At 45.9% G+C, this 23,758-nt stretch overlaps 1 protein-coding gene across 5 annotated transcripts in view; it reads left to right on the forward strand.

Annotated features, from left to right (window-relative positions):
- LOC106570958 (estrogen-related receptor gamma) overlaps nucleotides 1–23,758 on the forward strand; it is a 263,515-nt gene that overhangs the window by 116,998 nt on the left and 122,759 nt on the right. The window contains exons 1-2 of one of the 5 annotated variants that reach the window (XM_014143663.2): nucleotides 7,769–8,164; nucleotides 23,408–23,539. In XM_014143663.2, coding sequence (XP_013999138.1) covers nucleotides 8,106–8,164; nucleotides 23,408–23,539 — 191 coding nt within the window. In that variant the 5' untranslated portion in view covers nucleotides 7,769–8,105. Of the gene's footprint in view, nucleotides 1–7,768; nucleotides 8,169–21,794; nucleotides 21,861–23,407; nucleotides 23,540–23,758 lie in introns of those variants that run through there. The other 4 variants (XM_014143597.2, XM_014143813.2, XM_014143738.2 and 1 more) reach the window with 4 other exon arrangements.

A 23,758-nucleotide genomic window follows, 5' to 3' on the forward strand; every position in this document is an offset into this window, starting at 1 on the left:
AATGGGAAACAAGGCCAAAGCAAGCGAAATAGATAAACAAAAGCGAAATAATTTTTTGGTTTTGTTACAGTAAACATTAAACTTACAAAAGTTCCAAAGGAATAGAGATATTTCAAATGTCATATTATGTCTATATACAGTGTTGTAATGATGTGCAAATAATTAAAGTACAAAATGGAAAATAAATAAAAGCTGAAATAAATCATTCTCTCTATTATTATTCAGACATTTCACATTCTTAAAATAAAGTGGTGATCCTAACTGACCTAAGACAGGGAAGTTTTACTAAGATTAAATGTCAGGAATTGTGAAAAACTGAGTTTAAATGTATTTGGCTAAGGTGTATGTAAACTAGTGTTGTAATGATGTGCAAATAGTTAAAGTACAAAAGGGAAAATAAATCAACTTAAACATGGGTTGTATTTACAATGTGTTTGTTCTTCACTGGCTGACCTTTTCTTGTGGCAACAGGTCACACATCCTGCTGCTGTGATGGCACACTGTGGTATTTCACCTAATATATATAGGAGTTTATCAAAATTGGATATGTTTTTGGATTCTTTGTGGGTCTGTGTAATCTGAGCGGAATATGTGTCTCTAATATGGTCATACATTTGGTTAGGAAGTGCAGCTCAGTTTCCACCTCATTTTGTGGGCAGTGTCTTCTCTTGAGAGTCAGGTCTGCCTATGGCTACAAACGTAATACACCAAATGGAATTCTACTTGACATATGTTGTTCGTTTCTCTATAACATTAGACAGAGAGAACAGTGCAAAGTAGCAGGAGGACATTGTGTGTGTATCGGTGCTTCTAAATGCATTTAAACTTAGTGGTATCTGTGTGTTTGATAAGCGTGTGTGTGCGTGTGTGTAAGTGTGTGTGTGTTTGTCCTGTGGAATTTGACTGAACACAGGTGTGTTGTCTGTCTCTAGTCTAGCTGTGCCGCGGCATCGCTAACATGTAGAAGACCCATTTACATTACAGACACAGCAATTAAAATCCATTTCGAATGGCCCCGACACACACACACACAACGCTCTGCTTTCACACACACACAACGCTCTGCTTTCATACACACACAACGCTCTGCTTTCACACACACACACAACGCTCTGCTTTCACACACACACACAACGCTCTGCTTTCACACACACACACACAACGCTCTGCTTTCACACACACAACGCTCTGCTTTCATACACACACAACGCTCTGCTTTCACACACACACACAACGCTCTGCTTTCACACACACACACAACGCTCTGCTTTCACACACACACACAACGCTCTGCTTTCACACACACACAACACTCTGCTTTCACACACACAACGCTCTGCTTTCATACACACACAACGCTGTGCTTTCACACACACAACGCTCTGCTTTCACACACACAACGCTCTGCTTTCACACACACACAACGCTCTGCTTTCACACACACACACAACGCTCTGCTTTCACACACACACAACGCTCTGCTTTCACACACACACACACACAACGCTCTGCTTTCACACACACACACACACAACGCTCTGCTTTCACACACACAACGCTCTGCTTTCACACACACAACACTCTGCTTTCACACACACACACAACGCTCTGCTTTCACACACACACACAACGCTCTGCTTTCACACACACACAACGCTCTGCTTTCACACACACACAACGCTCTGCTTTCACACACACACAACGCTCTGCTTTCACACACACACAACGCTCTGCTTTCACACACACACACAACGCTCTGCTTTCACACACACACAACGCTCTGCTTTCACACACACACAACGCTCTGCTTTCACACACACACACAACGCTCTGCTTTCACACACACAACGCTCTGCTTTCACACACACACACAACGCTCTGCTTTCACACACACACAACGCTCTGCTTTCACACACACACACACAGCGCTCTGCTTTCACACACACACACACAACGCTCTGCTTTCACACACACACAACGCTCTGCTTTCACACACACAACGCTCTGCTTTCACACACACACAACGCTCTGCTTTCACACACACTCACAACGCTCTGCTTTCACACACAACGCTCTCCTTTCATACACTCACAACGCTCTGCTTTCACACACTCACAACGCTCTGCTTTCACACACAACGCTCTCCTTTCACACACACACAACGCTCTGCTTTCACACACACACACAACGCTCTGCTTTCACACACACTCACAACGCTCTGCTTTCACACACACACAACGCTCTGCTTTCACACACTCACACAACGCTCTGCTTTCACACACTCACACAACGCTCTGCTTTCACACACTCACAACGCTCTGCTTTCACACACACACAACGCTCTGCTTTCACACACACACAACGCTCTGCTTTCACACACACACAACGCTCTGCTTTCACACACTCACAACGCTCTGCTTTCACACACTCACACAACGCTCTGCTTTCACACACACACACAACGCTCTGCTTTCACACACTCACAACGCTCTGCTTTCACACTCACAACGCTCTGCTTTCACACACTCACACAACGCTCTGCTTTCACACACTCACACAACGCTCTGCTTTCACACACACACACAACGCTCTGCTTTCACACACTCACAACGCTCTGCTTTCACACACTCACAACGCTCTGCTTTCACACACTCACAACGCTCTGCTTTCACACGCACACAACGCTCTGCTTTCACACACACAACGCTCTGCTTTCACACACACACACAACGCTCTGCTTTCACACACACACACACAACACTGCTTTCACACACACACACACAACGCTCTGCTTTCACACACACACAACGCTCTGCTTTCACACACACACACAACGCTCTGCTTTCACACACACACACAACGCTCTGCTTTCACACACACACACAACGCTCTGCTTTCACACACTCACAACGCTCTGCTTTCACACACTCACAACGCTCTGCTTTCACACACTCACAACGCTCTGCTTTCACACACACACACAACGCTCTGCTTTCATACACACACAACGCTCTGCTTTCACACACACTCACAACGCTCTGCTTTCACACACTCACAACGCTCTGCTTTCACACACACACACAACGCTCTGCTTTCACACACTCACAACGCTCTGCTTTCACACACTCACAACGCTCTGCTTTCACACACTCACACAACGCTCTGCTTTCACACACTCACAACGCTCTGCTTTCACACACTCACACAACGCTCTGCTTTCACACACTCACAACGCTCTGCTTTCACACACACACACAACGCTCTGCTTTCACACACTCACAACGCTCTGCTTTCACACACACACACCGCTCTGCTTTCACACACACACACACCGCTCTGCTTTCACACACTCACAACGCTCTGCTTTCACACACACTCACAACGCTCTGCTTTCACACACTCACAACGCTCTGCTTTCACACACTCACAACGCTCTGCTTTCACACACACACACCGCTCTGCTTTCACACACACACACACCGCTCTGCTTTCACACACTCACAACGCTCTGCTTTCACACACACTCACAACGCTCTGCTTTCACACACTCACAACGCTCTGCTTTCACACACACACACACCGCTCTGCTTTCACACACACACACACCGCTCTGCTTTGAAACCTTTCTTTGGTATCTTTTTAATCAAGACTCAGCTTTGCTGCTGCAGAGATTTAATGTCTGTATTCCTTAAAAAAAAATAAAAAAATTGAAATGAATAAATTATGAAGATGTAGCTTTTCCTAAATAGTGATATTTGTTAGTTTAGTTTGGGAAGAATTTGTAAATAATCTATGTCCATTTTAACATTTGTATGTCTTTCTATGTCATTGAGCTATAATTTAGAAAGGCATGTTATTACGTTACCATATCAACGTTTATATTTTGGTTTTAACAGTTGAATCCAGTGATGGTTATTATCAGCGGTAAGGATGTGGTGTGTATCAGCAGTAAGGATGTGGTGTGTATCAGCGGTAAGGATGTGGTGTGTATCAGCGGTAAGGATGTGGTGTGTGTCAGCAGTAAGGATGTGGTGTGTGTCAGCAGTAAGGATGTGGTGTGTATCAGCGGTAAGGATGTGGTGTGTATCAGCAGTAAGGATGTGGTGTGTATCAGCGGTAAGGATGTGGTGTGTGTCAGCAGTAAGGATGTGGTGTGTGTCAGCAGTAAGGATGTGGTGTGTGTCAGCAGTAAGGATGTGGTGTGTATCAGCGGTAAGGATGTGGTGTGTGTCAGCGGTAAGGATGTGGTGTGTATCAGCGGTAAGGATGTGGTGTGTGTCAGCAGTAAGGATGTGGTGTGTGTCAGCAGTAAGGATGTGGTGTGTGTCAGCAGTAAGGATGTGGTGTGTATCAGCGGTAAGGATGTGGTGTGTGTCAGCAGTAAGGATGTGGTGTGTGTCAGCAGTAAGGATGTGGTGTGTATCAGCGGTAAGGATGTGGTGTGTGTCAGCAGTAAGGATGTGGTGTGTATCAGCGGTAAGGATGTGGTGTGTATCAGCGGTAAGGATGTGGTGTGTATCAGCAGTAAGGATGTGGTGTGTATCAGCGGTAAGGATGTGGTGTGTGTCAGCAGTAAGGATGTGGTGTGTATCAGCGGTAAGGATGTGGTGTGTGTCAGCAGTAAGGATGTGGTGTGTATCAGCGGTAAGGATGTGGTGTGTTTGGCCTTAGCCTTGTTCAGCAGCAGGTTGGTGTACACAGATGTGATTTGTCTGAAACTCATTTTAGTAAAAAAGAAACCGTGTGTATGAGTGTGGACACACACTGACACACACTGATACACACTGACACACACTGACACACACTGACACACACTGATACACACTGACACACACTGATACACACTGATACACACTGATACACACTGATACACACTGACACACACTGACACACACTGACACACACTGACACACACTGATACACACTGACTCACACTGATACACACTGATACACACTGACTCACACTGACTCACACTGACTCACACTGATACACACTGATACACACTGACTCACACTGATACACACTGACTCACACTGAGTGCATAAAACATCATGAACACCTGCTCTTTCCTTGACATAGACTGACCAGGTGAATCCAGGTGAAAACTATGATCTGTCATTGATGTCACCTGTTAAATCCACTTCAATCAGTGTAGTTGAAGGGGAGGAGACAGGTTAAAGAAGGATTTTTAAGCCTTGAGAAAATTGACACATGGATTGTGTATGTGTGTCATTCAGAGGTTCAATGAGCAAGAAAAAAGATGGAAGTACCTTTGAACGGGGTATGGTAGTAGGTGCCAGGCTCACCGGTTTGGGTCAGGATTTTTAATTCTCAACAGTTTCCAGAGTGTATCAAGAATGGTCCACCACCCAAAGGACATCCAGTCAACTTGACACAACTGTGGGAAGCATTGGAGTCAACATGGGCCGACATTCCTGTGGAACGCTTTCGACGCCTTGTAGAGTCCATGTCCTGACGAATTGAGGCTGTTCTGAGGGCAATAGGGGGGAGATGTTGTTAATGTTTTGTGTGTTAGTATGAACAATGTATTTTTAAGGGTTTTATCTTCCTGTTTTTGTATGTTGCTGCAGGTAAGCTGAGAAAGAAAGAAAGAGAGAGAGAGAGAGAGAGAGAGAGAGAGAGAGAGAGAGAGAGAGAGAGAGAGAGAGAGAGAGAGAGAGAGAGAGAGAGAGAGAGAGAGAGAGAGAGAGAGAGAGAGAGAGAGAGAGAGAGAGAGAGAGAGAGAGAGAGAGAGACTGCTAAAGTATTTGTTTACAGAAGGCTGCGTTGATTCCAACTCATCTTTGTCAATGCATATAGACTGAAGGATACATCATAACAGAGGTATGCCTGGCCAGACGTGTGAGTGTATTTGTGTGTGCGCTTATATGTGTGCGTCCAGGCATGTGTGTGCCTGTTTCTGCCTATGTGTCTGCATTTGTGCGTATGTGTATGTGCAGTGTCGTAGCTGGCTCCTAGCCCTCGTAACTCACACCCCATGATGATTTCTTCATATGATCATGTTTTAATTCATTGAAGACTGGATGGCCCACCTATGTGGCCCTAGTTAGCTCGGGCAGCTATAGCTGCTCTTTACTAAGGATCAGTTAACACAGTGACAAAACAGAGCAGCGATGTGTTGATTTTATACCACATCTATTGGCTGGATACTTTGAAATATAGTATTTATCTTTCATTTGAAGGTGTTAATATAGGAGGCGATATACCTAACAGACTTTTTGTTCAGTATGTGTCTCTGTTCACACACACATACACACACACACACACACACACACACACACACACACACACACACACACACACACACACACACACACACACACACACACACACACACACACACACACACACACACACACACCTCATCCCTCCTTTCCACCCTCTGCTCCCTCATCCTCTCATTCTCTCTGTTCCCCACATGCACTCTATTCAGGGTGGGAGCCTATAAGACTGAACTGGAGAGAACTAATACAACGACAGAGGAAGATGTGTTGTAGGAAATAGGGTTCCACCTCCTGGGTGTGTGTGTGTGTGTGTGTGTGTGTGTGTGTGTGTGTGTGTGTGTGTGTGTGTGTGTGTGTGTGTGTGTGTGTGTGTGTGTGTGTGTGTGTGTGTGTGTGTGTGTGTGTGTGTGTGTGTGTGTGTGCGCGCATGTGTGTGTGGAGCACGGAGACAGTTGGAGACTATTCCTAAGCGGAACGGCAGCGCTCCTGAATTTTCTTAGCAGTGGGAATTGCGTCGTCCCGCTGGGGTTGGGAAGGCGGGGAGCCGCTGACACACGCACGGAAAACAACCTGGACACAGCCAGTTCCGTGAAAACATGCCCCAATCATTCCTCAATCATTCCACAACAAAGACAGTCTGGAATCTGTGCCTGGGAAAACTAATCCCTATTTTACTGCTGAGTGGTTATAGAGTTGTCCAATATTTGCCTCTTTTTTATTTAATTTCCTTTTGGATAGTGTGAAAGACACTGATATTCTATTACATTATCAAACTAAGTGATGTAACATGTCAGTGTTTCACCTATTGCTTGTGTGAGGCCAAGCTTGGATGTTTTGTATTGTAACTTTATTGTTCATGTTTACTTAGCCAATCATTTTACCCTTTCTCATTTCATCTCTTTATTTTTTTAAAATCTCTCTCTTCTCGCTCTGGCCTACACAGGACACATATTCACAAACCAGAGCGTGTGTAAGCGGCCTGTTTAAACACATTACGGTCAGAGAGATTACTTCATTTTACTAATCTTCTCACTTACAGACAGACGGGCAGAGAATTACAGAGCAATAGAGACAGACAGAGCGAGAAAAGGAAGAGAAAGAAAGAAAGGGACTGAGAGAATGACAGACATGCCAATAAACAGATGGAACAGTGTATTTGTATGCAGGCTTCATTCACAACGTTTGGTATTACCCGTTTGGTATTACCCCGGCCTGAAAGACTTTATCTCTCCACTCAACAGAAATAACTGATAACAACTACCCTGAGAGACAGAGAGAGATAATATAGAGAATTAGAATGCGCTGTTTCTTTAAATCCCCCTCTCCTCACCTCTCTCTCTCTCTCTCTCTTCACCGCTCACTCTCGTTATTCATCTGCCCCCTGTCTTACTCCCTCTGTCTCTCTCTCTTTGTGTCTGCCCTTCCTCTCCACCTGCTCGGCTCCCCTCTCTCTCTCTCTCTCTCTCTTTCTCTCTCTCTCTCTCTCTCTCTCTCTCCGTGAGCGAAGACCGAGCCTGCATCTTTCTCATTGGCCGCCCGTCCACCAATGAGCAGCCCGGATGGGCCAGAGGGACTACATATGCAAAGCCTTGCTTCATTATTCATGAGCTCCAATTGTGGCTTTAAGTCCTTGATTAGAAGAGTGCTGGAGCTTTTGGTCCCAACCTGCTGGCTGCTGTGCCTATAGGCTTGTCACACGGAGGACCACTGTGGCTGATTGCAGTACTCTGACAGGAACGGAGCGAGAGAGGAGAGAGAGAGAAGAAAGGGAGGAGGACAGGAGAGGAGAGGAGGAGGATAGCAGAAAAAAACTTTGATTCATAGAGGAGGGTTGCTCACATTATGGTGGCAGTGTGCAGATGGATTCTGTAGAACTTCCCCTGCCCGAGTGTTACTCTCTACACTCTGAACAACAAGAGTAGGTAAATTTGACCTTTTTACTATTGATGTTTTTCCCTCTTGTCATTGTGAATGCCTTTGATTGTGTGTCTGCCTGTGTGGGTACGTGTTCATCAGACTAAGAGTGTGTGAGTGTGTATTATTTTGTTTGGTACTATGCTGCGGAGGTGGCCGGTAGCATGTCAAGGTTGTTTACACTTTCAGGTAGTGTGTGTGTGTTTGTGTGTCTTTGTGTGTGCGTGTGTGTGTGTGTGTGTGTGTGTGTGTGTGTGTGTGTGTGTGTGTGTGTGTGTGTGTGTGTGTGTGTGCGTGTGTGTGTGTGTGTGTGTGTGTGTGTGTGTGTGTGTGTGTGTGTGTGTGTGTAACAGTGAGTGTGTGTCTGTCTACGGGTGCTCGGCTGCGGTGCAGAGAGGAGCTCTCACTCAGCGTGAGGAGCCGGATTTCTGCTTCTCTACCTGAGTAGGACACACACTCTGACAGGTATGTCCTGGTACAGAGAGCCATAATGCCTTACTTTATAAATGTGTGTGTGTGTGTGTGTGTGGTCAGTCTGGCATGTTTCAGTCTTAGTTTATTAGGCAGGGTCAGCGTGCGTGAGGGCTGTCTGTCAGCCAGCCAGCAGAGTGAAAGGGGGAGCGGGACGGCCAGAGCTAGAGAGAGAGGGGTAACGGAGGTGAGGAGAGGACAGAAGCGGCTGGAGGAGAAGGGGAGAGGAGGAAGAGGGGGAGAAAGTGCTGTTAAATGCCAGGAGAGCTTGAATTTCAGACAGCCATCACGGCGTGTGGGCCTGCCGCGGCATTAGAGACAACACAGCACACTGCGCTGCACAGTGTGTGTGTGTGTGTGTGTGTGTGTGTGTGTGTGTGTGTGTGTGTGTGTGTGTGTGTGTGTGTGTGTGTGTGTGTGTGTGTGTGTGTGTGTGTGTGTGTGTGTGTGTGTGTGGAGTGTTTTACGTAAATACAGAATCAGGGACATCCATACCTTTCTGTCTATAGACACAACACCCAGCACTGACCAACACCAGCACGTCCTCTAATAAAGATCGAAGGGGTTCTGTTGTATTATTAAACAAATACATTTAAGGAGTTCCAGGAGGCAGAATGGCCTAAAACGTCATATTTAATAATATCTAAATCAAATAGAAGTCCTGGTTTTGGACACTCGCACACTCCTCACTCTGTTTCATACCACTTGGCCTTAAGTTAAATAATAGAATACAAGTGAATGGAATACCAAGGAACCAATAGATCGATAGAGTGAAGAGAAGAGAGGATAGCTGGACAAGTTGACTTTCTAAAGGAAGCCACGGCACTCTTAACCCCTGCCCTGGACTTGTAGACTACACACTCACACAGAGACTGGAGGTACCTTAAGTAGAGAGAAAGAAAGGCTAGATTGGTAATCTACATAGATAGAATTAAAGATTTTATTCATGTCAATGTACACAACCCAACCACTTCCTGTATGCCTGCTGACTTTCTGTGTATGTGTGTGTTTGGATAGTGTGTGTTTTGTCATGTCGACAGTGTGTGTTTGGACAGTGCGTGTTTGGACAGTGTGTGTTTTGTCATCTGTGTTTGGACAGTGTGTGTTTTGTCATGTGTGTTTGGACAGTGTGTGTTTTGTCATGTGTGTTTGGACAGTGTGTGTTTTGTCATGTGTGTTTGGACAGTGTGTGTTTTGTCTAGTGGACAGGGTGGGTGCTAAATCATAGCTTTAGATACACTTCTCTTCTGAAACATTTAGTGAATATCCCAAATTCTTTCTTTCTGAATGAGACAGATAAGACCAGAAATGTAATTATTACTAGAGCATTTGGTGTATGTGAGCATTTTTCTTCGGAGAGTTTGTGAATTCATTGCTTTGGTGTGACTGAGATATAGCGAGAGGAGCTGAGAAAGTGTTTGGGACATATAGTCTGTAAGGAGACAGATTCAGGAGACTGTCTTTTGGGTCTCCCGAGTGGCGCAGCGGTCTAAGGCACTGCATCTCAGTGCTAGAGGTGTCACTACAGACACCCTGGTTCGAATCCAGGCTGTTTTACAACCAGCCGTGATTGGGAGTCCCATAGGGTGGCGCACAATTGGCCCAGCGTCGTCCAGGTTTGGCTGGTGTAGGCCGTCATTGTAAATAAGAATTTGCTCTTGACTGACTTGCCTAGTTAAATACAATTTTAATCTGGTCCCATAGTGATGGCTTTTAGCCTGGGTTTTCCCCTGTCCATAGTGATGGCTTTTAGCCTGGGTTTTCCCCTGTCTATAGTGATGGCTTTTATCCTGGGTTTTCCCCTGTCTATAGTGATGGGTTTTAGCCTGGGTTTTCCCCTGTCCATAGTGATGGCTTTTAGCCTGGGTTTTCCCCTGTCCATAGTGATGGCTTTTAGCCTGGGTTTTCCCCTGTCTATAGTGATGGGTTTTAGCCTGGGTTTTCCCCTGTCTATAGTGATGGGCTTTAGCCTGGGTTTTCCCCTGTCTATAGTGATGGGTTTTAGCCTGGGTTTTCCCCTGTCTATAGTGATGGGTTTTAGCCTGGGTTTTCCCCTGTCTATAGTGATGGGCTTTAGCCTGGGTTTTCCCCTGTCTATAGTGATGGGCTTTAGCCTGGGTTTTCCTCTGTCTCAGTGTCCTTAGTGATCCGGGGTTAGAGTCGCTGCTCATAGAGAAACACACTGTCTGAATCCCTCCCTCGCTACCAGCTATAACCAGGATATACTCATAGTCCTCACGCACCTCTCTCCCCACTCACTCCCCGCTCATCTTCTACATAGAAGTTGATGAGTGGGATTCTAATTGATATATTAAGGATAATGATAATAATACAAATATTGATAATAATAATAACAAGTGCCGTTTTGCTGATTATCATAATTGTATTCCTTTCATGCCTGAACATACATTTAATTTGCATATCATTAAGGGTTTTTCTCCTTTTAGTTCAATTTATTTAGTGTGTTTGTTTTTTCTGGTTAATCGTAGAGGTCAAGAGGATGTTGAATGCAGATTTGCAGGACAGGTTTTCTATTGAAAGAATAGAGAAGTGTTTTAATGGCTTGGGCTGATTGTTTTAAGCTGTGAAGGTGGATGTTGTGGTTTGTAGTTATTAGATATTATTGTATATTTTCCAGATAAATAATGGTGCTATGTGATTTTTTTTAAATTACATTTGAACTACAATTTACATTTGAATACAAATCGTATTTATGCGGTGTCTTGTTTGTGGACTCAATGCACTAAAATATATGATTTTCAATGTCAGAATATGGTTTTCATTGTAGACTCATGACATGACATTTCATTTTTTTTGCATTCATTTCTAAATACACTTAGTGAGACAGAGCACACAGTGCGTCTTGCTCTGCAGTTTTGTAGATATAGGACAGTGATATGAAATTTAAAATTGTGCAGATTTAAAATGTGGGACATTTAAATAATATACATTCTAAGAAATTTGATGGCGCAATTTATGCTTTTCAATTCTGTAGAATAAATGCAGTGTATTTAACATACCTGAACATTTCTAAGAATGAATAAAACAAATCAGAATAAAATACTGTAACAGATATATCATTCCTAAATGAATGGTTTCTAATGGACAGCTCTGTCTGTGTCCACGAGAGAGCCTGCTTTTTCTATACATCACACCACTTTCTGATACAACCAGCCAGGCTGGCCGGCTGGGGAAAAGTACGAGGATTTTTGGTTTTTCCTCTCCGTCTCTCATTCTGACATTCTCTGTGCGGAAAAGAGGAAAGCACTGGAGAGAGGGATCAGGGGAATCGAGGGATATTGCGTAAATTAAATTCATTTTAATCTCCTTATAAAATAATTTACTTAATTCATCTGTCAAATCACGTCAATATGCTGCCTCAATATGTGGCATGGATATTTTTTCTCACCGGTATGTTTGAATGTGTGTGTGTGTGTGTGTGTGTGTGTGTGTGTGTGTGTGTGTGTGTGTGTGTGTGTGTGTGTGTGTGTGTGTGTGTGTGTGTGCTCGTGTATCGTCCCTGTGTGTACGGGTGTTGTATGATGTGTTTTTATGCATCTGCGTGGCCCCGGCTGTCTGATGGCTGTCCCATTGTCTCCACACACATGAGCGCTAGCGCACACACACGGTGGCGGTGTCTGCCCCTCTTGTGCAGCGTGTGAGGCATTCCAAGGGTAATTAACTGTGGCTCAAAGAGAGAGCCTCCTGAGCAGACCCATTCACCCCTCAGAGACGGGAGGGGGGAGTCTTTTGTTTGGCAGGGAGGCAATAAGTGCTCCTCCGGACGCACGCGCACACACACACACGTAAGATGCAATCACACACATTGACACACACTCAGTGACACACACACACACATAAGATGCAATCAAAACAATTGACACACACTCAGTGACACACAGACACACACAAGCATATGCACGTACCACAAAATCACACACACACATCTACTAATGCGAGCAGAAAGCCTTAGAGGGCTGAGTATGAAAGGATGGAGGAGGAGAAGGAGGAAGAGGAGGAAGAGGAAGAGGAAGAGGAGGAGGAGGAGGAGGAGGAGGCCTTGATGATGTGATTGTCAATTTATTTTATTTATGTTCAATCCATCAAGTGTGTGTGTGTGTGTGTGTGTGTGTGTGTGTGTGTGTGTGTGTGTGTGTGTGTGTGTGTGTGTGTGTGTGTGTGTGTGTGTGTGTGTGTAGAGAGAGAGAGAGAGGGTTGCGCTGGCTTTTATGAGGAGTTGAAAGAGCTTTAGGAGGGACGACACCACACACACACACACCGCCTCAACATTCCGGAGGTATGCGTCGCAATTAGCAATTACACCCCATGTCGCTGTCGCTACAGAAGCTGGATGCTGAGCGAATTAGACGTCCAGAAAGAGATAGAGAGAGACGCTTCCCACCTTTCAATTCAATTCCCCTCCACTCTACTCATCCCCCATCTCTCCCTCTCTCCATCCCTCTCTTCCCCCTGTGGATTCCCCTCCTCCGTCATTCACGCGTCCTGTTTCTCCTTCTTCTGTTTGAATCCTCCTCTATAAAAAGAGAGAGAGTGTGAACTGACAGCTGATCATTTATCATGTTATCTCCATGTTTTGTGCTTTTTTTCGGCGAGAGTGGATGGGGTAGCGTAGTAACTCTAAAAACAAGGTGTGTGTGTGTGTGTGCGTGCCTGCGTACGTACGTACGTACGTGTGTGTGTGTGTGTGTGTGGGGGCTAGGGGAAGATTGTTAAGTGCTAGGTCTGTTATGCTTATCAAATAGGGCGGCCTGCTGGTTTGGCCAGGAGAGAGGGGAGGAGGAAGCTGTGTGTGTGTGTGTGTGTGTGTGTGTGTGTGTGTGTGTGTGTGTGTGTGTGTGTGTGTGTGTGTGTGTGTGTGTGTGTGTGTGTGTGTGTGTGTGTGTGTGTGTGTGTGTGCACGTTTTTGTGTGTGTGTGTGTGTGTGTACACGTTTTTGTGTGTGTGTGTGCGTTTGTGTGAGCTCTCTGCTCTCCTCTGCATGGTGTGGTCTTGTATGGAATGATTAAATTGTCATTGTCCTGCAGCAGAGACAGAGAGGTGGCGGGGGGATGAATAGCCATGCAGCCTCCTGTCTGACAGTGAAATATTTCCTCCTCTCATCCTCCCATCATGCTTCACGTGTGTGACTGATGGGGAGAGAATGACAGAACCCCATCTCTCTCTTATCTCTCTCTCATCTCTCTCTCATCTCTCTCTCATCTCTCTCTCATCTCTCTCCCATCTCTCTCCCATCTCTCTCTCATCCTACCATCATGCTTCATAAGTGTGACTGATGGGGGGGAGAATGGCAGGACCCCATCACTCTCTCATCTCTCTCTCATCTCTCTCTCATCTCTCTCTCATCTCTCATCTCTCTCTCATCTCTCTCTCATTTGTCTCTCATCTCTCTCTCATTTCGCTCCGTTCGGCATCGTTCCCCTATTCCCCGTCTCCCCGTCTCCCTCGTTCTCTCCCTCTCTCTCTCCAGTTTAGCGTTGCGTTCAGTTGGAACTAGATGTGAGGACCCTCTTCTCCCATTGCTTTTTACCCCTCTTAAACTTTGGTTTGGTAATGATACAATACCACAGCAAATGTAGTCTGAAACGGACACTGTGCATCTTTTGGGGTTTGTTCAAAAATGAAAGTACAAACGGCAACCTATTTCAAAATACTTAGAATGACGCATATATTGATTTACATTGTGTTTTTTTAGGATGGAAACATTTTAACCAGAGTAGTTAAGTCAAGTAAACAGCGCTAAAAGAAAAGGGAAGTAGTCTTTTTTTATTATTAAAAGGCAGTTTATTTATTGAGTAAATGTTTTTCATTTCCTACTAAATGATCAATTACTGTTGCAATAGAAAACAATTTAAATTAATTTAATTTGCATCCCGCAGCTGATTCATTTGATTTTCCCCATATTTTATTTAATTTCTCCTGCTATAAATGCAACTTTTTGCACAACTGTTATTTTATTGAGTTGTATTTGTGATGATCGTATCGCATGGAGCATCTGCATGCCCAATATGTCTGAGTGGACAGACAGACTAACAGATATACAGGCATAAACACAGACAAATAAACTGGTGTAAGGTTGTTGTATACATGTGTTGTGTATGTGTGTGTATGTATGTGTGTGTATGTGTGTATGTACGTGTGTGTATGTGTTGTGGTTGTCACTTAGCTGTGCTTGACCACACCGGGAGCTCTAGGGAGCTGTGTGTACACGCGGTATGGTCGGTATGGTCGAGCTCCCCGCCCATGCCCCCAGTACTCTCCCAGTTCATCAGTCCTTGTCCTTCCTACTTCCTAATCACAACAACAACAACTCTGAATTAAGTGGTTGGATAAATATTTGTTGTATTGTCAGTAACCAACACATTTCATTTTTTTATTGGTTATTTTAGAATTTTAGAATGTCATTATTTGACTGTTTTATCGACTCAAAGTAGTGTTGTTTTGGAGAATGTTTTACTCTGATTAGAGATTTGTTTTAATCTGCGTCAGATTATATATACCTGAGAACAGGAATATTCCCTCATCAGCGCAAACTATAGCACAGTTTATAGGCCGAATGTAGTTTTAGGTGAAAAGAAACCCAGAAACCCAGTTGGTAGGCAATAGTGTTTGTGTTCTTCATTTTAAACCTGTTTAGAATGCGTTCCTTTAGAAAACTTCCCCTCCTCTCCCCATCTCCTCCTCTCCCCATCCTCTCCTCCTCTCCCCATCTCCTCCTCTCCCCCTCCTCTCCCCATCTCCTCCTCTCCCCATCTCCTCCTCTCCCCCTCCTCTCCCCATCTCCTCCTCTCCCCATCTCCTCCTCTCCCGCTCGTCTCCCAATCTCATCCTCACCCCATCTCCTCCTCTCCCCATCCTCTCCCCATCTCCTCCTCTCCCCCCCTCTCCCCATCTCCTCCTCTCCCCATCTCCTCCTTCCCCCCCCTCTCCCCATCTCCTCCTCTCCCCATCTCCTCCTTTCCCCTTCCTCTCCCCATCTCCTCCTCTCCCCATCTCCTCCTCTCCCCATCTCCTCCTCTCCTCCTCTCCCCATCTCCCCCTCTCCTCCTCTCCCCATCTCCTCCTCTCCCCATCTCCTCCTCTCCTCCTCTCCCCATCTCCTCCTCTCCCCATCTCCTCCTCTCCTCCTCTCCCCATCTCCCCATCTCCCCATCTCCTCCTCTCCTCCTCTCCACATCTCCCCATCTCCTCCTCTCCCCATCTCCTCCTTTCCCCTTCCTCTCCCCCATCTCCTCCTCTCCCCACCTCCTCCTCTCCCCATCTCCTCCTTTCCCCTTCCTCTCCCCATCTCTTCCTCTCCCCCATCTCTTCCTCTCCCACACCTGCTCCCTATTGCCTCCTCAACAAGCTCTCACAGTCCCAAATTAGACTTTCATCCATATTCTACAAACGTCAACTTTCAAAATTGCTCCAAATGTCAAATTTCAAAGTGTTTTTCTTGCTCTTACTGCTCTGTATGTGTCAAATTTCAACGTTAAGCTTTAAGTTTAGGCACTCATTCCAAATGGTTAAGGTTTGGGACAGGGTTAAAATTAAAAATTAAAAAGACAGTGTCCACGACTAGGACCAAACACACAACGTTCTGATCCAGAGTCATTGGATTACCCCGTTCACAACGCCCTAGCAAAACCCAAGCCTGCTTGATGGTAATAGTGCTCACTTTTTTAAAGGCATTTCCCGAGGTCCTCAGGATAGACGTCCAATTTCAATGTCAATCCTGAACGACCTGGCTATGCCTCCTCTCCTCCTCTCACCCTCCTTTCCCCCATCTTCCTCTCTCCCCCATCTCCTCCTCTCCCCGTCTCCTCCTCACCCCCTCCTCTCCCACATCTCCTCCTCTCCCCATCTCCTCCTCACCCCCTCCATCACCTCCTCTCTACCTCCTCTCCCCATCTCCTCCTCTCCTCCTCTCCCCCTCACCCCCTCCTCTCCCCTCATCTCCTCCTCTCCTCCTCCTCTCCCACCATCTCCTACTCTCCCCCCATCTCCTCTCTTCTTCCCGCAGTCGGTACTGTCACCTACCCACACGTTCAGTACTAAAGCCGACAGTCCATCTGCCACTCAACCCGCTAACAGCTCCTGTCGCTAACGCTAACACACACCAAACCACACCTTCCCCCGACACACACACACACACACACACACACTAATGCTAACACCACACAGACATTCTGAACTACCCACCTGCTCCTGACTATACCCATAACACACCCTTTCTGTAAAAACACAGAACAGAACAGAACAGACACAGCATTAAGTAAACAGTGAGTCACTGCTTTCCTCTGGGTGAGTCACTGCTTTCCTCTGGGTGAGTCACTGCTTTCCTCTGGGTGAGACACTGCTTTCCTCTGGGTGAGTCACTGCTTTCCTCTGTGTGAGTCACTGCTTTCCTCTGGGTGAGTCACTGCTTTCCTCTGGGTGAGTCACTGCTTTCCTCTGGGTGAGTCACTGCTTTCCTCTGGGTGAGTCACTGCTTTCCTCTGGGTGAGTCACTGTTTTCCTCTTGGTGAGTCACTGCTTTCCTCTGGGTGAGTCACTGCTTTCCTCTGGGTGAGTCACTACTTTCCTCTGGGTGAGTCACTGCTTTCCTCTGGGTGAGTCACTACTTTCCTCTGGGTGAGTCACTGCTTTCCTCTGGGTGAGTCACTGCTTTCCTCTGGGTGAGTCACTACTTTCCTCTGGGTGAGTCACTACTTTCCTCTGGGTGAGTCACTACTTTCCTCTGGGTGTTTCGGGGCAGATGGGAGGAGGGACAGGGGGAGGCTGGTGGTGGTGGTATTTGTGCTCCTCAGGGCTCCTGCTTCTGCATTAGGAAGAATGGCACCTGTCTCATCAATCACAGCTTCACCATCACACACACGCACATACTCTCCCACACACATGCACAGTCACGGGCCTTCCATTCACAGATGGACCAGCAACACTTGAGTGAGTAACTAAGCATCAGCAAGGCATGGACACACACACACACACACAGGTACTTGGCGTAATTTTGCTCAATGTCCTGTGTGCTAATCCGTGTGTGTGTGTGTGTGTGTGTGTGTGTGTGTGTGTGTGTGTGTGTGTGTGTGTGTGTGTGTGTGTGTGTGTGTGTGTGTGTGTGTGTGTGTGTGTGTGTAATCCTTACAACTTCTGACGGGAGTGTGAAATAGGTTCATTTAGAACCCTATAGGTTAATGTTTTTTCACAGATGCCCCCTCAGTTCCTCTCTCTTCTGTTCTCTCTGTCCCGCTCAGTTCCTATCTCTCTTCTGTTCTCTCTGTCCCCCTCATTCTCCCTCTCTTCTGTTCTCTCTGTCCCCCTCAGTTCCCCCTCTCTTCTGTTCTCTCTGTCCCCCTCAGTTCCTCTTTCTTCTGTTCTCTCTGTCACCCTCAGTCCCCCTCTCTCTTCTGTTCTCTCTGTCCCCCTCAGTTCCTCTCTCTTCTGTTCTCTCTGTCCCCCTCAGTTCCTCTCTCTTCTGTTCTCTCTGTCCCCCTCAGTTCCTCTCTCTTCTGTTCTCTCTGTCCCCCTCAGTTCCTCTCTCTTCTGTTCTCTCTATCCCCCTCAGTTCCTCTCTCTTCTGTTCTCTCTGTCCCCCTCAGTTCCTTTCTCTTCTGTTCTCTCTGTCCCCCTCAGTCCCCCTCTCTCTTCTGTTCTCTCTGTCCCCCTCAGTTCCCCTCTCTTCTGTTCTCTCTGTCCCCCTCAGTTCCCCTCTCTCTTCTGTTCTCTCTGCCCCCCTCAGTTCCTCTCTCTCTTCTGTTCTCTCTGTCCCCCTCAGTCCCCCTCTCTCTTCTGTTCTCTCTGTCCCCCTCAGTTCCCCTCTCTTCTGTTCTCTCTGTCCCCCTCAGTTCCTCTCTCTCTTCTGTTCTCTCTGTCCCCCTCAGTTCCTCTCTCTTCTGTTCTCTCTGTCCCCCTCAGTTCCCCTCTCTCTTCTGTTCTCTCTGTCCCCCTCAGTTCCCCCTCTCTTCTGTTCTCTCTATCCCCCTCAGTTCCCCTCTCTCTTCTGTTCTCTCTGTCCCCCTCAGTTCCTCTCTCTTCTGTTCTCTCTGTCCCCCTCAGTTCCTCTCTCTTCTGTTCTCTCTGTCCCCCTCAGTCCCCCTCTCTCTTCTGTTCTCTCTGTCACCCTCAGTTCCTCTCTCTCTTCTGTTCTCTCTGTCCCCCTCAGTTCCTCTCTCTTCTGTTCTCTCTGTCCCCCTCAGTTCCCCTCTCTCTTCTGTTCTCTCTGTCCCCCTCAGTTCCCCCTCTCTTCTGTTCTCTCTATCCCCCTCAGTTCCCCTCTCTCTTCTGTTCTCTCTGTCCCCCTCAGTTCCTCTCTCTTCTGTTCTCTCTGTCCCCCTCAGTTCCTCTCTCTTCTGTTCTCTCTGTCCCCCTCAGTTCCTCTCTCTTCTGTTCTCTCTGTCCCCCTCAGTTCCTCTCTCTCTTCTGTTCTCTCTGTCACCCTCAGTTCCTCTCTCTTCTGTTCTCTCTGTCCCCCTCAGTTCCCCTCTCTCTTCTGTTCTCTCTGTCCCCCTCAGTTCCTCTCTCTCTTCTGTTCTCTCTGTCCCCCTCAGTTCCTCTCTCTTCTGTTATCTCTGTCCCCCTCAGTTCCCCTCTCTCTTCTGTTCTCTCTGTCCCCCTCAGTTCCTCTCTCTTCTGTTGTCTCTGTCCCCCTCAGTTCCTCTCTCTTCTGTTCTCTCTGTCCCCCTCAGTTCCTCTCTCTTCTGTTCTCTCTGTCCCCCTCAGTTCCTCTCTCTTCTGTTCTCTCTGTCCCCCTCAGTTCCTCTCTCTCTTCTGTTCTCTCTGTCACCCTCAGTTCCTCTCTCTTCTGTTCTCTCTGTCCCCCTCAGTTCCCCTCTCTCTTCTGTTCTCTCTGTCCCCCTCAGTTTCTCTCTCTCCTTCGCTACTGTTCTATCATACTCTCCTCTTCTCCTATCCAATCCATTTTCCTTTAAAATACAGTACATTACTTTACATACAACATCAGTCCATTATTTGTCATTGTGAAATTATAGTTTTGAAGCAGAGATTTATTCTGACAAGTTTAGGTTTTATTTTTAATAGTAGGAAATATTACAAAAATACATTATACGTTAATGTATAAAAATTCTGACTCTCTTCTCCAAATCTCCAAGTACTGTATGATGCTTGTTCTGTATCACTGTAAGCCGACATTTCTTGTTAATGTTGGTTTATACAGCCTGGGTCTAGACTTGGTTAGTCACTAACATACTCCTCCTGAGGGTCCACACCTCCCCTTCTTCCAGCCCTCCATTTTATCACATACTTTTGTTGTCTTCCGCTCCTCCTCTCCTTTCCTCTCTCTGGACTCTGAGAGTGCTGAGATGGCAGTCGCGTTTTCTCTCTCTCTCTCTCTCTCTCTCTCTCTCTCTCTGGTGGTATGGTAGTGTTGTATGTATGGGGTCAGGTGTGTCTGTCTCTCTGGTGGTATGGTAGTGTTGTATGTATGGGGTCAGGTGTGTCTGTCTCTCTGGTGGTATGGTAGTGTTGTATGTATAGAGACCCTCTCACACTATGCATCACTGAAGGAGGAGTCGCTGCTCACAGTGGTCAACTCTCTCAGTTATTAAGTTGTTGTTACGTGGGAGAGATAGTTCTACTATTTAGTAGTTTAATGTTAACGTGTGCGCATCATGAAGTGTGTATTATTTAATTAGACTGTATTTTGCTTTGCATCCTGCTAACTGAAAGCAATATTTGATTATTAGGCTTTGATTTGAGACCATAAGTATTTAAGTTAATTTGTTTTCAGTAACATTTATTATTAGTATATATTTTGTTTACTTGAAATATTTAGTATAAAATAATGCAGAGTTTATTTTGTATTAAAAAAAAGTTTAACTAGGCAAGTCTCCTAACATTCTCCTAACATTCTCCTAATTCTCCTCCTAAAGTACAAGATAAGCAGTGTGTGTCCTAACACTGCTGCTGTGCTGTATATATTGTAGACTAAACCCTCTCCAAAGTAATGGTCTTTCTCCCCAAATAACCTTTTATATTTTATGAAGGTAAGGTTTAAAACTCAATCCGATTATCACACCACAAAGCGTAATGTAATAAAGCAATGGCGTGCTAATCCCGCTGCGCGACGTTGGTATTTTAGCATTTTTGCTAATGTAAGTGAATACGTAGCGCGCGGCAGGCGCTGTATTGAGTTGAGCCCCTACAGTAGATAGAACGTTGAGCTGAGCTGGGCTGAGCTGGGCTGAGCTGGGCTGAGCTGTGCTGAGCTGGGGCTGAGCTGGGGCTTGTCCATGGCTGTGTGTTGGAGCCGGCCGTGTCTGCAGAACCATATCGATTCATCCTGTTCACTCAACTGGAACTGAAACTAAAGGCAACACATTACACGCACAGGCCTTTTTCTACTTTGCCATAGCCTGCCGGCCTGGCCAGCCACACACACACGCACACACACACACACGCACACACACACACACACACACACACACACACACACACACACACACACACACACACACACACACACACACACACACACACACACACACACACACACACACACACACAGTGTTCCAGTGTGTGTGTGTTTGTGTGGTAAACATGTCTTTGTCTTTATCAGTACGTGAGGTCCATGTTCTGACGTATTTACTGATACACATAGAGACAACAGACTCAACATATTACACAAACATGAAATGATTACCACATTATCCCATTCTTTCTCTAAAATGATTTTGTCTCATACCCAAATTAACAATTATTATAATATATGTGTATTATAATATAGAAAATATGTTTATTAGTCTGAATAGACAGAATGAAAGAAATAAGGAAAGACAGCCTTTAATACACTTTTCACAGATTTGCTACCCATATTTAGATTAGTGTTGTTTATTTTCAATTGCAGTGATTTTAGCTCTATCTATTTTTAGAGTGAGTTTTAAGACATTTCTTTCCTAGTGGAATGTCCAAAAAAATTCCCGTTCTGATATAAAGATATTCTTATTATTAGTCTAGGGATCTTTCCCCTGGTTTTCTCTTTTAATGTAGGGCACCTGGCAATTTCATTACACACACACACACACACACACACACACACACACACACACACACACACACATAGTTTCCTCTCAGTGACGTCAAACTGTCTGGACTGTCCGTACTTTTCTGCACTTTAATTTATTTTATTTTTTTACATTTTCAGACGATGATTCTGATTCCATTGCCGGGGGTTACCTTATCACCCTGGAGACAGCTCCTCCCCTGATGCAGAGGTGGTATTTGATTGACAGCTAACAGTCCATCCTCTTTCCTTGCTTTTTATCCCAAGACCAATAATACCCGTAGCATATTATAACTGTCCAGGAAGGCTTCTATTAATGTCTCACACACACCCTTCTCCCAAGTAACAGTGTCCGGTAAATGCAGCCGTTAAACGTTTACCATGAACAACCTAAACTATGGTAAACGTTACCATAGCTCAAGGCCATAAAAAGTGTTCGTAAGCACTATCTGTTGTTGTCTTATATAGGCCCCATGATGTGCATACTGTATATACAAGTCCTGCCTGTCTGTCTCTCTCTCTCTGTATGTCTGTAATATTCTGAGTCTCTAATCTAAGGTAGCGTCAGTAAGACCCGTTCCATTGTACTCAGGTGTCCCATCTGACCATCATTTAGTATGTACAGTTGGGGGCATTAAAAATATAATTTCCTAAATGGCTGTGCTACATCCATCCTAAATGGCTGTGCTACATCGTTCATGTGGAAAAGTAGCAATCATCTATCAATAACCCATGTAATGAAATACATTGCTGAAATATGCCCCTCATGCTGAACTTACATCCAACGCTCAATATGTACAGGCTAACTGTCTGTTGAACTAAAGTATCAGTCCTACTGTCTCTGTGTTCTCCTCCCAGACTGCTGCTCCTATCTGACCCCCTGTTCCCTGTCTGTTTGAAGTATCAGTCCTACTGTCTCTGTGTTCTCCTCCCAGACTGCTGCTCCTATCTGACCCCCCTGTTCCCTGTCTGTTTGAAGTATCAGTCCTACTGTCTCTGTGTTCTCCTCCCAGACTGCTGCTCCTATCTGACCCCCTGTTCCCTGTCTGTTTGAAGTATCAGTCCTACTGTCTCTGTGTTCTCCTCCCAGACTGCTGCTCCTATCTGACCCCCTGTTCCCTGTCTGTTTGAAGTATCAGTCCTACTGTCTCTGTGTTCTCCTCCCAGACTGCTGCTCCTATCTGACCCCCCTGTTCCCTGTCTGTTTGAAGTATCAGTCCTACTGTCTCTGTGTTCTCCTCCCAGACTGCTGCTCCTATCTGACCCCCCTGTTCCCTGTCTGTTTGAAGTATCAGTCCTACTGTCTCTGTGTTCTCCTCCCAGACCGCTGCTCCTATCTGACCCCCTGTTCCCTGTCTGTTTGAAGTATCAGTCCTACTGTCTCTGTGTTCTCCTCCCAGACTGCTGCTCCTATCTGACCCCCTGTTCCCTGTCTGTTTGAAGTATCAGTCCTACTGTCTCTGTGTTCTCCTCCCAGACTGCTGCTCCTATCTGACCCCCTGTTCCCTGTCTGTTTGAAGTATCAGTCCTACTGTCTCTGTGTTCTCCTCCCAGACTGCTGCTCCTATCTGACCCCCTGTTCCCTGTCTGTTTGAAGTATCAGTCCTACTGTCTCTGTGTTCTCCTCCCAGACTGCTGCTCCTATCTGACCCCCTGTTCCCTGTCTGTTTGAAGTATCAGTCCTACTGTCTCTGTGTTCTCCTCCCAGACTGCTGCTCCTATCTGACCCCCTGTTCCCTGTGATTCTCTGTGTTGTAGAATGAACTTATCAAAGGCCCAGGTTAATAGTGAAGATAAGTACGGCAAATGTGGCAGCGCGTGGAGAATGCAACAGACTTACGACCTCGACGCCACTCACATGCGTGACGCACATGCACTTTATAACCCAAGGTAAGAGAGGAAACATGCTCACACACACACACACACACACACACACACACACACACACACACACACACACACACACACACACACACACACACACACACACACACACACACACACACACACTACATCAAAAGCCAATACTGTTGTCTTTTCCATGTCTCAACGTCGTAGTTTGTGTATAAAGATAAAATGTGTTGTTTTTGTTTGTTTGTTTGTGCGTGT

This window comes from Salmo salar, chromosome ssa01, assembly GCF_905237065.1.
Source record: "Salmo salar chromosome ssa01, Ssal_v3.1, whole genome shotgun sequence".
NCBI classification, from domain to species: Eukaryota; Metazoa; Chordata; class Actinopteri; order Salmoniformes; family Salmonidae; genus Salmo; species Salmo salar.